The sequence below is a fragment of the Nicotiana sylvestris genome, chromosome 6, assembly GCF_000393655.2.
Source record: "Nicotiana sylvestris chromosome 6, ASM39365v2, whole genome shotgun sequence".
Lineage (NCBI taxonomy): Eukaryota > Viridiplantae > Streptophyta > Magnoliopsida > Solanales > Solanaceae > Nicotiana > Nicotiana sylvestris.
In genome coordinates, this window is record NC_091062.1 from 48,634,401 (window position 1) to 48,646,316 (window position 11,916).

Below are 11,916 nucleotides of genomic sequence, written 5' to 3' on the forward strand. Positions count from 1 at the left end.
GCCCTAAGACAAGTAGACAATTGAGTCAAGCCTAGTTAGATAAGCTTTGAGCAAGAGTTGTACTCCTCTGTCCATATTATGTGACACAATTTTCTTTTTTATTATATCCCAAAAAATTGTCACACTTCTATCTTATAGGTAAATTTACTTTTACCCTAAATAACCTGATTTTATAGCCACATAAATATTTATGATATATTTTAAACAAGTTTCAAAAATCTTTCTTTCTTTCATAAACTCCGCATCAAATGAAGCATCGCCACATAAATTGGGACCAAGGGAGCACGTTTGTTAGAAAAAAACTTAAGACGGGATATTTCTCATTTGTGTCCTAGATTTTCAGACTTAGCACTGAATATTCTAATTACCTTGCCCACTCTCATATTTTTCTTTTTCATATCAATTATATTTGTTTCCTTAGGTTGCTTCCCATGTCCCCCATTCCTAGCAGCATCACATATCAATATCACAACCACCAGCAATCATCCTTCTTCATTCTAATGAAGCACCAGTACCCGATAGCAGTCTTCACTAAACGTTATAGAGCACCATCCCCATGATATCTGATTCCTCTTTTTAACTTGCTTTTTACATTTTATTCCTCTTTTCCTTTTCTCAACTCTTTCCACATCTTGTCCTATATCTACAACACCTAAAATAATGTCTTATGGCATAAACCATCAAGCACCTTTAGCAATAAGTTTGCTACCTAACAAAGACTGATCATGTGGCTGGCATATCAAGATAGGCTTTTAACAAAGGAAAGATTACATAGACTACACATTCCCATTAATGATGACAAGTATAGTCTGTGTGATGCAGATACTGTGAAGACACATTATCATCTCTTTGCTGCATGTAGTTGGATCAGTGAGGTGACGAATACCATGGAAAACTGGGCCGGGATACGCATAGTAAGAGCAGGGGCAGCAACCAGAGTAAGGTGGATCAAAAGGAGTAAGTGTACGCAATTCAAGGAGGAGATAGCAGCTGCTATTCTGCGAGCAATGATACGCTATACTGGTTAGCTTGTAATAATCATTTGGTTGACAATGGTAACATATCACAGTTATTACCAAAAGAAAAAGAAAAAAGTTTGCCTCAAATCTCTTATAAAAAGAATTTTGTAAACAATAAAACATCTTTGTACTATTCCAGGAGTAAATGATCAAAACATATCACTAGCACTCACATAAGCTTGGCATAGTGAATTAGTACCAGAAAGGCAAGGTCAAAAGGGACAAGCTAGTTCCTCCGGAAGGAGAGCATGACCAACACAGTCCTTTGCCACGGAAATTCAGGTGCAATCACAAAGAATAATGCCTTGTACCAATATCATGTGGATTGTTCATTTGCTGTAGGAGTGATGCGGCTATGATATTTCATCCTGATTTGTCAAAAGAAATAGCAGAAAAATGCACGGACAATACTTACACACACCCCTATCAAGTTATTTACCTGTCTCTGTTGTCACATAACTTTAAAAAGAACATTTGGAAATAAACCGAGTAATTTAAGATCCTCGTTCACATGTTACACCACACTCTTAATTTTACCATCCTCCGCCATAAAGAGTTACTGACTTCTAACTTAATAAAAGGATCATCTTCCTAATCATAAATAAATTCTTAAATTTCAAGTACATCCTGATAAGGCAACAGTGAAAACCAGATACATATTTGAACCCGCAACTCACGAGGACCTGGTCAATCTTGCAGGAATACAAAGGCATCAAAAATAGAAAAGAAAAGTGAAAAAGTACAATTGCTGCCCTTCATCCTCATCATAAGAACTGATTCGAGGAGAATTATGAATCTAGAATTAGAAGTACAATCACAAAATAGGTGTGAGATCAGTCTCAAATAAGTGGTATATCAAATTCTTCCAGCAGTCCCATGGCACAAATATGGATTACATACCTTCTTCACTTGAGAGGTTTTCTCATCTTTCCGTACTTCATTACTTGGGTTGAAGGACTACATGCTGCAGTAACAAATGATTAAAAACAAAACAAAGAGTTATGCCTCCGTAGTCCACAAGCATCAGGGGGAATCTGAACAACCAAGTAAAAATAGTTTCACACACGCAAACAAGTGAAAAGTGGATACTAGTTATTAAAATATATCAGCAATAAAACCTAACCAAAATCTTATGATATTCATCAGATTAAGTTGCTACCTTGATTTGTGTTCTGTTGTATGTATAAGTTATGTGAACTAATCCATCACTAGATTGGATAACAGCTGGATAAGAGAACTCTCCTACAGTCTCCTCAAGTGTAACAACATCGTGCCATGAGTCTCCATCATCTTCTGAGAGTGCTACCTTTAGCACACCCCTAGAAAATGTATTGTACGCAAGCAAAAGACGACCATCTTTCAGCTTTGTTCCATCAATCCCTGCTTAGCAAGTAATCAGATAAGCCTTAACTATGTTGGAATGAATAGTTGCTTCTCATATTCTTTTGGAAAGGCATATTACTAATGTTCAAACTTAGAGTTTCTGAAAACATGTAAGTTTGATCACCTTTAAAAATCTCGTACCTAAGGAAACCTATGAAGAAACAAAATGTAACCATAGTACATCATTTTCAAACACCAGATGAAAGGCATTTTCTTAAATAGTTACCTGAGTTAGGATTCGGCAGTTCAGTAGGCTTTGCATAACTCCAAGTATAACCACTGTCATGGGACTCCGACATGCAGATCTTATTAATGCCAGTGAATGATCTTAGAAGAACACGCAATGTCCCATTTGCAGTCTGGTAAGGGACGGGTTGAATCACACTAAGAGGGTTATTCTCGATGTATACTGGACCATACTTTCTCCATGTCCTACCTGAATCTGCAGTCATCTGTAGTAAAGAAACAGAAGCCACCATTTAGTTCCATTAGAGAACAGTAGGAACGGATACTTAGCATTTTCCAACTATTTAGTACTACCTCCATCCATGCTCCCCAAGAGTTCCAACTCTCCACAGATGATCCACAAAGCAAGGAACCGCTTTCCAGCAAGATAGGCTAATGAAAACAAGTGAAAACTTATTCTTAGCTTATCAGATATTCTGAGAGACATGGATGAAACTTAAGAGAATTGAATTCGCCATATTCTTGCCTTATTTTTTATTGGCCCCAATATACCAGGAGGAAGCTGTTCTCTTGCCGTCCATGTAACACCACCATCATAAGATCGCTTCAAGCATCCACTCCATCTAATGTATAAAAACCATCAGCAAGCATCGGGAGCACAAAGTATAGTGGACAAGTTCAATAATTTCAATTTAGAGTTGGTTATATAACAAGCCAGCCTTTTGATTAACTTATTGACTAAATTTTTTAAATAGAATTATGATTATTATAAGTATAATCAACCATTAATTTTGGAATTAATTCAGAATTTAGAAATGCTGAAAAAATATTTTAGAAAATTTTAGCCAAATAATTTGATTGACCTTTATTGGAATGGTGACTAGGTCATCTGTTTTTCTAGTTTTCTTTGACCTTGGGAATTGTGACTAGGTCAGCTTTCGAGAAATTGCAAATTTTGTTAAGCATTTAACAAGCTTGATACTCTCTAAAACTTAGAGAACCTTGATATAATTTATAATATGGCATTACCGCAGAAACAAACATATTAATGCATTAAGGGATGAAATGAGACACCATATTCAAGGGGAGTTGTCATGGTATATGCTGTTCGTTGTTGACATAGTTTTGATTGATGAAACGCGAGGCAGCGTTAATGGGAGACTAGAGGTATGAAGGCAGGCTCTGGGGTCTAAAGGTTTCAAGTTGAGTAGGACTAACTACTAAGACGAAATATTTGGAGTGTAAGTTCAACGACGTGACGGGGGAAACGGACGTAGAAGTGAGGCTTGACTCACAAGTCATCCCCAAGAGAGAAAGTTTCAAGTACCTAGGATAATTATCCAGGGAGATGGGGAGATCGACGGGATGTTACAACGCACCGTATTGGAGTGGGGTGGATGAAATGGAGGTTAGCATCTGCAGTTCTGTGTGACAAGAATGTGCCGCCGAAACTTAAAGGTAAGTTCTATAGAGCGGTAGTTAGACCGACCATATTGTATGAGGCTAAGTGTTGGCCAGTCAAAAATTCACATATCCAGAAGATGAAAGTAGCAGAAATGAGGATGCTGGGATGGATGTGTTGGCACACTAGGCTGTACAAGATTAGGAATGAAGGTATTCGGGAGAGGGTGGGCGTAGCTCCGGTGGGCGAGAAGATGCAGGAAGCGCGGGTTAGATGGTTCGGGCACATGCAGAGAAGAAGCATAGATGTCCCGGTTAGAAGGTGTGAGTGGTTGGCTTTGGCAGATACGAAAAGAGATAAAGGGCAGCATAAGAAGTATTGGGGCGAAGTGATCAGGCAGGACATGGCGCCGCTCTAGATTTCCGAGGACATGGCTTTTGATAGGAAGGTATGGAGGTCAAGCATTAGGGTTGTAGGTTAAGGGGTAGTCAAACGTTTTTCCTCTTTGTACCGGCTAGTCTGATAATATTTTGTCTAGGACTGCTAGCAGTTTATGTTGTGTTTCACATTTTGCATAGTATTTGTGTTATTCCTTTCCCATTTAGTTATTGCCTCTCACATTGCTGATATTATTTTTCTGGTTTCTGTTGTTGTTACGAATCTATTGTCTCTGAGCCGAGGGTCTACTGGAAATAGCCTCTCTACCCCTCCGGGGTAGGGATAAGGTCTGCGTATATTCTACCCTCCCCAGACCCCACTGGTGGGATTCTACTGAATTTTTGTTGTTGTTGTTGTTGTTGTAAGGGATGAAATGAGAAAACTAAGGGCATCAATGTTAGTACATGTTTTGAGCAGTACAAAATGATATCAAATAATAATGAGCCACCGTATAACTGTTTAATGAAAAATATAAGAAATGAAGGATATTATAAAATATTGACACTGAAGAGTTTTATTAGTGGTGTCCCTAGTAAAAGGCAAGTTTGAGCGTAATCCCATGGATCTGGTAAGTTGTCATTGCATTCAACAAAATAGAAAAGACAGTAGAACTTTAAATTCAGCAATGTACTGTGATGTAACTCGAATACTATGCATGATCAGTGAGTCATATACATGATAATGAAATCTAGCTCACAGTTATTGCATAAAAGCAAGAAGTCAATGCATTTGAAGAAAATATTACATTTTCTCAACTCTTCTATGATTAATAAAATTATAATCAGGTTGTAATGAAATGCAAAAAGACTAAAAATATTACTCCCTTTGACTTTGTGCACAAAACACAGCTTTGATATTTGATATGTAATGCAACACCTTTGACTTTATGCACAAAAGGCAGCTCTGATATGAAATGCAACACCTTTGACTTTATGCACAAAACAGAGCCAGGTATGCGAATAAATTTGTGTTATTATGAAATTTGATTGTGACTTCACGCCCTATGCATTGACAGTTTCCTAACACTTGTAATATTTCATGCTAATACAAAAATTACCTTAGTTCTTCAAGTTTCACATATTGATGGAAGGTAAGTAGCAAGACACGTCGCTTTATTTTTCTGGTGAGACGCTGAAGATGTTTAAGAGATACATGTCTATAAATGTCTGTTAACTGCACTCCCAAATTGTTTCCTCCTTGTAGTAAAGTATTGTGTTAAAAGTGTTTTCTGGTGAACAAAATCACATTGTCTCATAATGAAATTTAATTGTAGAAAAATCTGACTATAAAATGTTAACTATGAAACTAAAAGCTCAAACAATCTTAAGGATATCTAGAGTCAGATCTGCATAACATAATTAACCACTAGATTAAAAGGGAAGCCTGAATACTTACTTTTGTACCTCTTGCCCAATTTTATAGAATAAGAGTATCTCACTGGAAGGAAGCTTAAACAGTACAGGATTCCACATTGAGACATTAAATTCCTCATCGGCAATAACAGGAGCATTCCAATGGCCATCCTGCTCAAATTGTTCCTCAATTGAATTATCCCATAATCAGTTTAAAAAGGTAAATCATCTGAGGACTTCACATGTCACTAAGTTTGAAACGATATTTAGGAAAGGTCAATGTAAGTTCCATAATGACTTAGCTGATATTAATGAACTATAACTGAAACCATCGGCTCAAATATTGGTTTGCAAGTAAAAAGCTGCAGTATATTATACAAAGAAAACACGGCATACCACCTACGAGCTAGAGAACTCAGTTTAAGTGGTACAGAATGTGATTACCTTAAAAGTTTGTACCCAAATTTTCACGTCAGGAGCTCCCTCTACTGTACCACCAAAATAAGCAACCAAGAAATGATCTTTATTCACCTTTCACAAAACCAAATCAGTCACAATCTCAGTCCATCAGTCAATGAAAAAATAAAACTCAATCTACCTAATGACTGAACCTGAACTAAAATTTATCACAACCTCGACAATAGTAGAAGCATGACAATTATTGAACGGGGCCGAATTTGCTGCAAAAGTGAACTCCTCTACCAACGGAACCCATGACCGATTATCAATCTCCATTTTGACAATTGCTGCGGTACTTGTTAGTAGTCTTCTTTCCTCACTGTATTAAGTGGATCAGACACAAGTAAGGTTCTTTGAAGTTGAAGAAGCAAATATATTTAAATTGTGGGGAAAAGAAATAAATACTCTCTTTGTCCTAAAATGAATGACACTATTTCCGTGTTAGTCTGTTCCAAATAGAATACCTTTCTGAATTTGGACACAATTAAGTTGGAACTTCTCATTTTACCCTTAATGATAAGCTTTTATAATCATACAAATGTTATGGCATGTTTAAGACTAGTTTAAAAAAAAGATTGTTTTTTTTTCTTAAACTCCATATCAAATCAATTTATGCCGTATAAATCAAAATGGAGGGAGTAACATAAACGAAAAGAGGAGTGACTTATTCAAAGAATAAACCCCTCTTTAAGAACCCCAGAAGGAAAAAAATCAAAATACTGTAAAAGACAAAAATAATAACAATTAAATGAACTATGTTTTATAATATGGCCAGTACTCATTTTTAAGAGAATATGCATATACCTCCCAAGAAAGGCGTTAACTGGATGAGATAATGCACGAACATATGAGCTAGAAATAACCAACTTATTTTTGGGCTTTAATATATTCTTAAACACAGAAAAAGAACAATCAAAGTGAGAAAATGTGAAGAAAGAAACCAAAAAGATAAAAAGGAACATCAGTGGAATCAACATAAAGCTTGAAACTTTAGTGCAGTTGGCCATGAAAATGCAATTCAAGAACACAAAGAATTCAGATTTAGAACTCAGCTAAACAAATTCAGTACATATCAATAGCAAGAGCACAAATTTGCACATACGACAAGAAATTAGGTACCTGAAGTCAAAATGGCGTGGGATAGATGTGGGGTTGACCTGCTATATCCTATACAAGGATTAGGAGTAATAAATTGCTTATATGCTCAATCAATGTGCTGAAATAATTCAAGATTTGAAGTTCACTTTATTAATCTTTTTTTGTTATCTCAACTATCACAGATACTGGAGTTATTAAAGTTGCCTATCAGAAGCATAGGGATATACAATATCGAAATTGAGTTGACTTGAAGGAGCAGTGTGATTATTCATATGAATATAAGGACTAGGCCGGTCTTTTTGTGCATTCGAGCCCTATTTCCTTATTTGATGCTTTTTGTATGCTTATTTGTTATTTTGTGACTTGCAGGCATAGTTAGTTTGGTTGAGGAAGGTTTTGGAGTGAATTAGAACACTTAGTTTCATAGTTGGAAGCTTAAGTTATAAGAGTTGACTAAGATTTGACTTTTGCGTAAACGACCTCGAATTAGTGATTTGATGGTTCCAATAAATCGTATGGTGATTTTGAACTTGGGTTTTTGTACGGATTTGGATTTGAAGGTTCCTACGATGTTTTGGCTCTAATTGCCGAAAGTTGGAAGTTTGAAGGTTTGCAAAGTTTATAAGTTTGACCAGAGGTTGACTTTCATGATATCATATTCAAATTGTTGTTTCGAAACTTGATAGGGTTTGCTTTGTTATTTGCGGCTTGTGTGCAAAGTTTGGAAGTAATCCGGATTGGTCAGGCTTGAATCGGACGCGTGGTTTGAAGTTTGGAAGTTCTTGGACTTAAAAGAAGTTCAACTATTGATTTGATCTTTGATTCGTTGATGTGATGATCTTGTATGTGTTAGGAGGCTTTGGCTAGGTCCGGGTAGTGTTTACGGACTTGTTAGTATGATTTGACGAGGTCCCGAGTGGCTCGGATGGATTTCAGACCACCCGGAGCTTGTTTGAGTTTGCAAATTTTTTGTTGGTGTCTGGTGTGCTTCGTGATCGCGGAGGGTTATTTTGAGGCAAGATATTTTGTTCTTCGCGTTAGCGAGCTGGTGGTCGCGTTAGTGATGGTTGTGGCAGTTGGCATTCGCGTTTCGCGCTTTGCATGTTGTGTTCCGTAGTAGTGAGGCAGGCGGTAAGTTGGCTGGAGGTTGGTCTTCGCGATTGCGGGTAGGGGAATCACGTTCGCATAATTCCAGGGCAACTGTGCATTGCATTTGCAAGGTGCATTCCGAGTTCGCTTAGAAGACTTTTAGGCAGCAGATGTGTTTGGCCTTCGCGGTCGAGAGGGGCCTTCGCAGTCGCGAGAGCCTTTCGCGATCACGAAAGATAGTGTTGACAGACTATATTAAGTTCTAATTTCGGGATCTTAGCTCATTCTCTCATATTTTGAACCCTAGACTTGGAGATGGACGATTTTGGAAGGAGACCTTCATACAAGACTTTGGGGTAAGTGATTTCTACTCATTTTTTATATTATTTCAAGAATTTACATGGATTATTAACACCTAAAATATGGAATTAGAGAAAAATTAGGGGGTTCCTACAACTTAAGAGAGTAAAAATTGAGTATTTGAAGGTTTATTTGGACTTGAGTTTTTAATCTAATCAGATATTTGGACTCGTGGGATTATGGGTAGTCGGGATCTAACACTTGACTCGGGTTTTGACCATGTGAGCTCGGGTTGACTTTTGTTGAATTTTTGAAAATTGAATAAAAATTGAAGCTTCATTGTTTGGAATTAATTCCTATAACTTTGTTTGACGTTATTGAGTTATTTTTTATTAAATTCGAGCCAGTTAGAGGTGATTTTCAAAGGAAAGGCATTCTTGGAGTATTGGTTTGGCCCGTTTGAGGTAAGTTTTTGCCTAATCTTATGTCGGAAAAATACCCCTTAGGATTTGACTTTATTTGTCTAATAGAAATGTGTAAGAAGCGACATATATGTGAGATAACCTTTGATGCTAGAAAAGATCAGTTTTATTAATAGAGCAATCAGGGTTACAACAATCACTGTAATCACACAAAGATGGTGATGCTTTATTGAAAACGTTATTTACGGGTGGACTAGATTGAGGTAAAGGAATTGATCCTTTATTGGAAATGACATTTACAAATGGAATAGATTTTGGTAAAGTAACTGCAGATTCAATGACATAGAGTCCATTTGGTGCTCTACTAATTTCTAGTGGCCTCCTCAGAGAAGGGCCCTATAAATGACAGAAAACTCTAGTGAAGAAAGTTGTGCAACTGAGCTGATCAACTAACTGAGGCACATAGATTAAATTAAACTGAAAAGAGGGGACTAAAAGAACTTTTCATAAAATCAAGTCATTACAGAGATGTAAAGAACCCTTGACTTTATAGCCATTAGGAAGTATAACAAGATAGAGAAAAGGTAAAGGCTGAATATTGTGTAAAAGATGTTTATTAGGGGTTGACATTCTCATAAGAGTTCTGACCTTCTGAAGCACGAATGTCAACCTGAGTGCAAGCAGAAGATTTTCTTCCATTGATGAACTTGAAGTCACTTGGGAACCCATGTAGTTTATAACATTTCTCAACAGAGTGCCCATGCTTTTTATAGTATTGGCACACAAGTTTTTCCCTCTTGGCATCAATGTTACCTTCTGAAGGTAAGGTTCGGGCCCATTGTTAAACTGAGCAGAGGTATTGTTGAACTGGCCAGAGGTAGGAGAGGACTTCACAGAGAAATAAGCTGATTTTGATACAAAAGGACTACCAGAAGATTGAATTTTCGTTTGACTTTTATCATGAAAAAGAATAGAATATGCCTTCCCTAGGGTTGACAGATGATACATCATAAGGATGTTGCTTCTAGCATTTGAATAAGTGTCATTCAATCCTATGAGGAAATGGATGAGTTTCTGACCATCACTGCACTCCTGTGGTTCAGCTCCACAAATGCAGGCTGGACCAAAAGAAGTTGTTTCAGCTCATCCCAGAGTTTCCTAAGCTTGGTATAATAGCTAGCAATATCATAGGAGCCCTGAGAGACCCCTGCAATTTTTTTCTGAATCTGATAACACCTACTAGCACTAGATTGCCCATATCTTTCCTCTATATCTTTCCATAGGTCCCTAGCAGTGCCACAATGTAAGGCACTATCAACAATGTCTTTGGACATAGCATTGTTGAGCCAAGCAAAGACCATATCATTATACCTAACCCTATAGTCATAAAAAGGAGAACTAGGTGAAAGCTGGAAAATTCTACCATTAATCATACCAGCCTTATTCTTAGCAGACAATGCAATCAATATATTCTTTCTCCATGATGTATATTCTGTCCCTAGAAAAAGAACAGATATCAATAAGACACCTGGGTTGTCTGATGTATGGACATAGAGAGGATGTGAGAGATCGATGATTGTAGGAGAGGATTCAAGGGCAGCAGGAGAAGAGGTCGATTCTGCACCTATGACTTTAACCAACACACGGAACAGTACAATCAAGAATCGATTTCACACAACAACGACAGTATCAATTTCAAATAGAATGAAAACATGCTACAAAAACTACAGCACGAAAGATATGTTAATCAACTAGGTATAGACTAAGGAGTGGACAGATGATACTGTATCTCCTTCACAATACTCGAAGGAATAAAGCTTTGTTCAACAAAAGTAGAAAATGCTGAAGCTTTCCTCAAAAACATCGCCGAAAAACTCAAATCTTTGTCGGAAAGTTGCAAAACAACCCTTGTCGAACACACCCGAAAAACTTCAAAATTGAAAAATCTAAACCGATAGGATGAACAACCTCATCGAGTTGCAGGAATTATTGCTCTAATACCATGTTAACCAATGAAATTGACCGAAATTTGAGAGAATGGATCGATGAAAACCCTAGGTTCTGGTCGGTGGAGAGAGTTTGTAGATACAAATGGGTAAATAACAAAAGAAAATGATCCATTATTTTGTCTTAGGACCTGATGGGTCTTTTAGTATGTACAACAGTAGATTCAATAAAATAAAATCGGACATAGGTCGGGTCCCAGTATAAAAGAAAAGGGATTGTTACACAAATAGCCAGTTAAATTCAATATTTACTTTTTCTAGCCGGTATACATTAATTATACATAGTTATGCAAATATTATACATGAATTGTATATATATTATACATCTGTCGGTTATTAATAATTTAAGAGATTAGATGGGGGCTATTTGGATCAATTCTTCAAAATAAAAATAAAGGTAATGGCCCAGCTATACAAAAAGGCCCAATTAGGAGAAAGCTATCCTGGATCAGCAGAAATCCCAATTCTATCAGTATATGGCTTCGCCACCAGCATCACCTCATCATAAGCAAAAATCTCATTCAAGTCTAGGGACAAAAATTACCCCGTTCACATCTTATCGGTAATCCATAGAGAAGTTGTTTAGTACGGTGAGTACGCGACTATGACTATACAATCATACGATCATCTAGACAACAAAGAGAAAAAAACGACAGAAAATTTGAGTTTATTACTGATGGTGGTACTACAAGTTTCAACTTTTGTAAGAAGCTTCTAATTCAGATCAAATTGGATTGAACTTTTAAATTTTAAAGTGAAAGG

The 11,916-nt window shown here is 36.9% G+C and overlaps 1 protein-coding gene across 6 annotated transcripts; it reads right to left on the bottom strand.

Annotated features, from left to right (window-relative positions):
* Nucleotides 1-567: 567 nt before the first annotated feature.
* Nucleotides 568-11,283, bottom strand: LOC104219883 (uncharacterized). Of its 6 annotated transcripts, XR_011400494.1 has the most exons (12): nt 9,797-11,283; nt 7,359-7,396; nt 6,414-6,558; nt 6,225-6,311; nt 5,824-5,951; nt 3,115-3,211; nt 2,943-3,020; nt 2,629-2,854; nt 2,179-2,399; nt 1,920-1,983; nt 1,193-1,355; nt 568-998 (listed from the first exon to the last, which is right to left on the bottom strand). XR_011400494.1 is itself a non-coding variant. In XM_009770636.2 (10 exons), the coding sequence occupies exons 1-10, from the start codon at nt 10,157-10,159 to the stop codon at nt 1,960-1,962; spliced, it is 1,407 nt and encodes a 468-aa protein (XP_009768938.1). In that variant the 5' UTR covers nt 10,160-11,283; the 3' UTR covers nt 1,446-1,959. The 6 variants fall into 6 exon arrangements, 5 of the variants coding, with proteins under 5 accessions (XP_009768938.1, XP_009768944.1, XP_070006160.1 ...); XM_009770636.2 differs by lacking the exons at nt 568-998; nt 1,193-1,355 and having other exon boundaries at nt 1,446-1,983; XM_009770642.2 differs by lacking the exons at nt 568-998; nt 1,193-1,355 and having other exon boundaries at nt 1,446-1,983; nt 7,359-7,406; nt 11,117-11,279.
* Nucleotides 11,284-11,916: the final 633 nt, after the last annotated feature.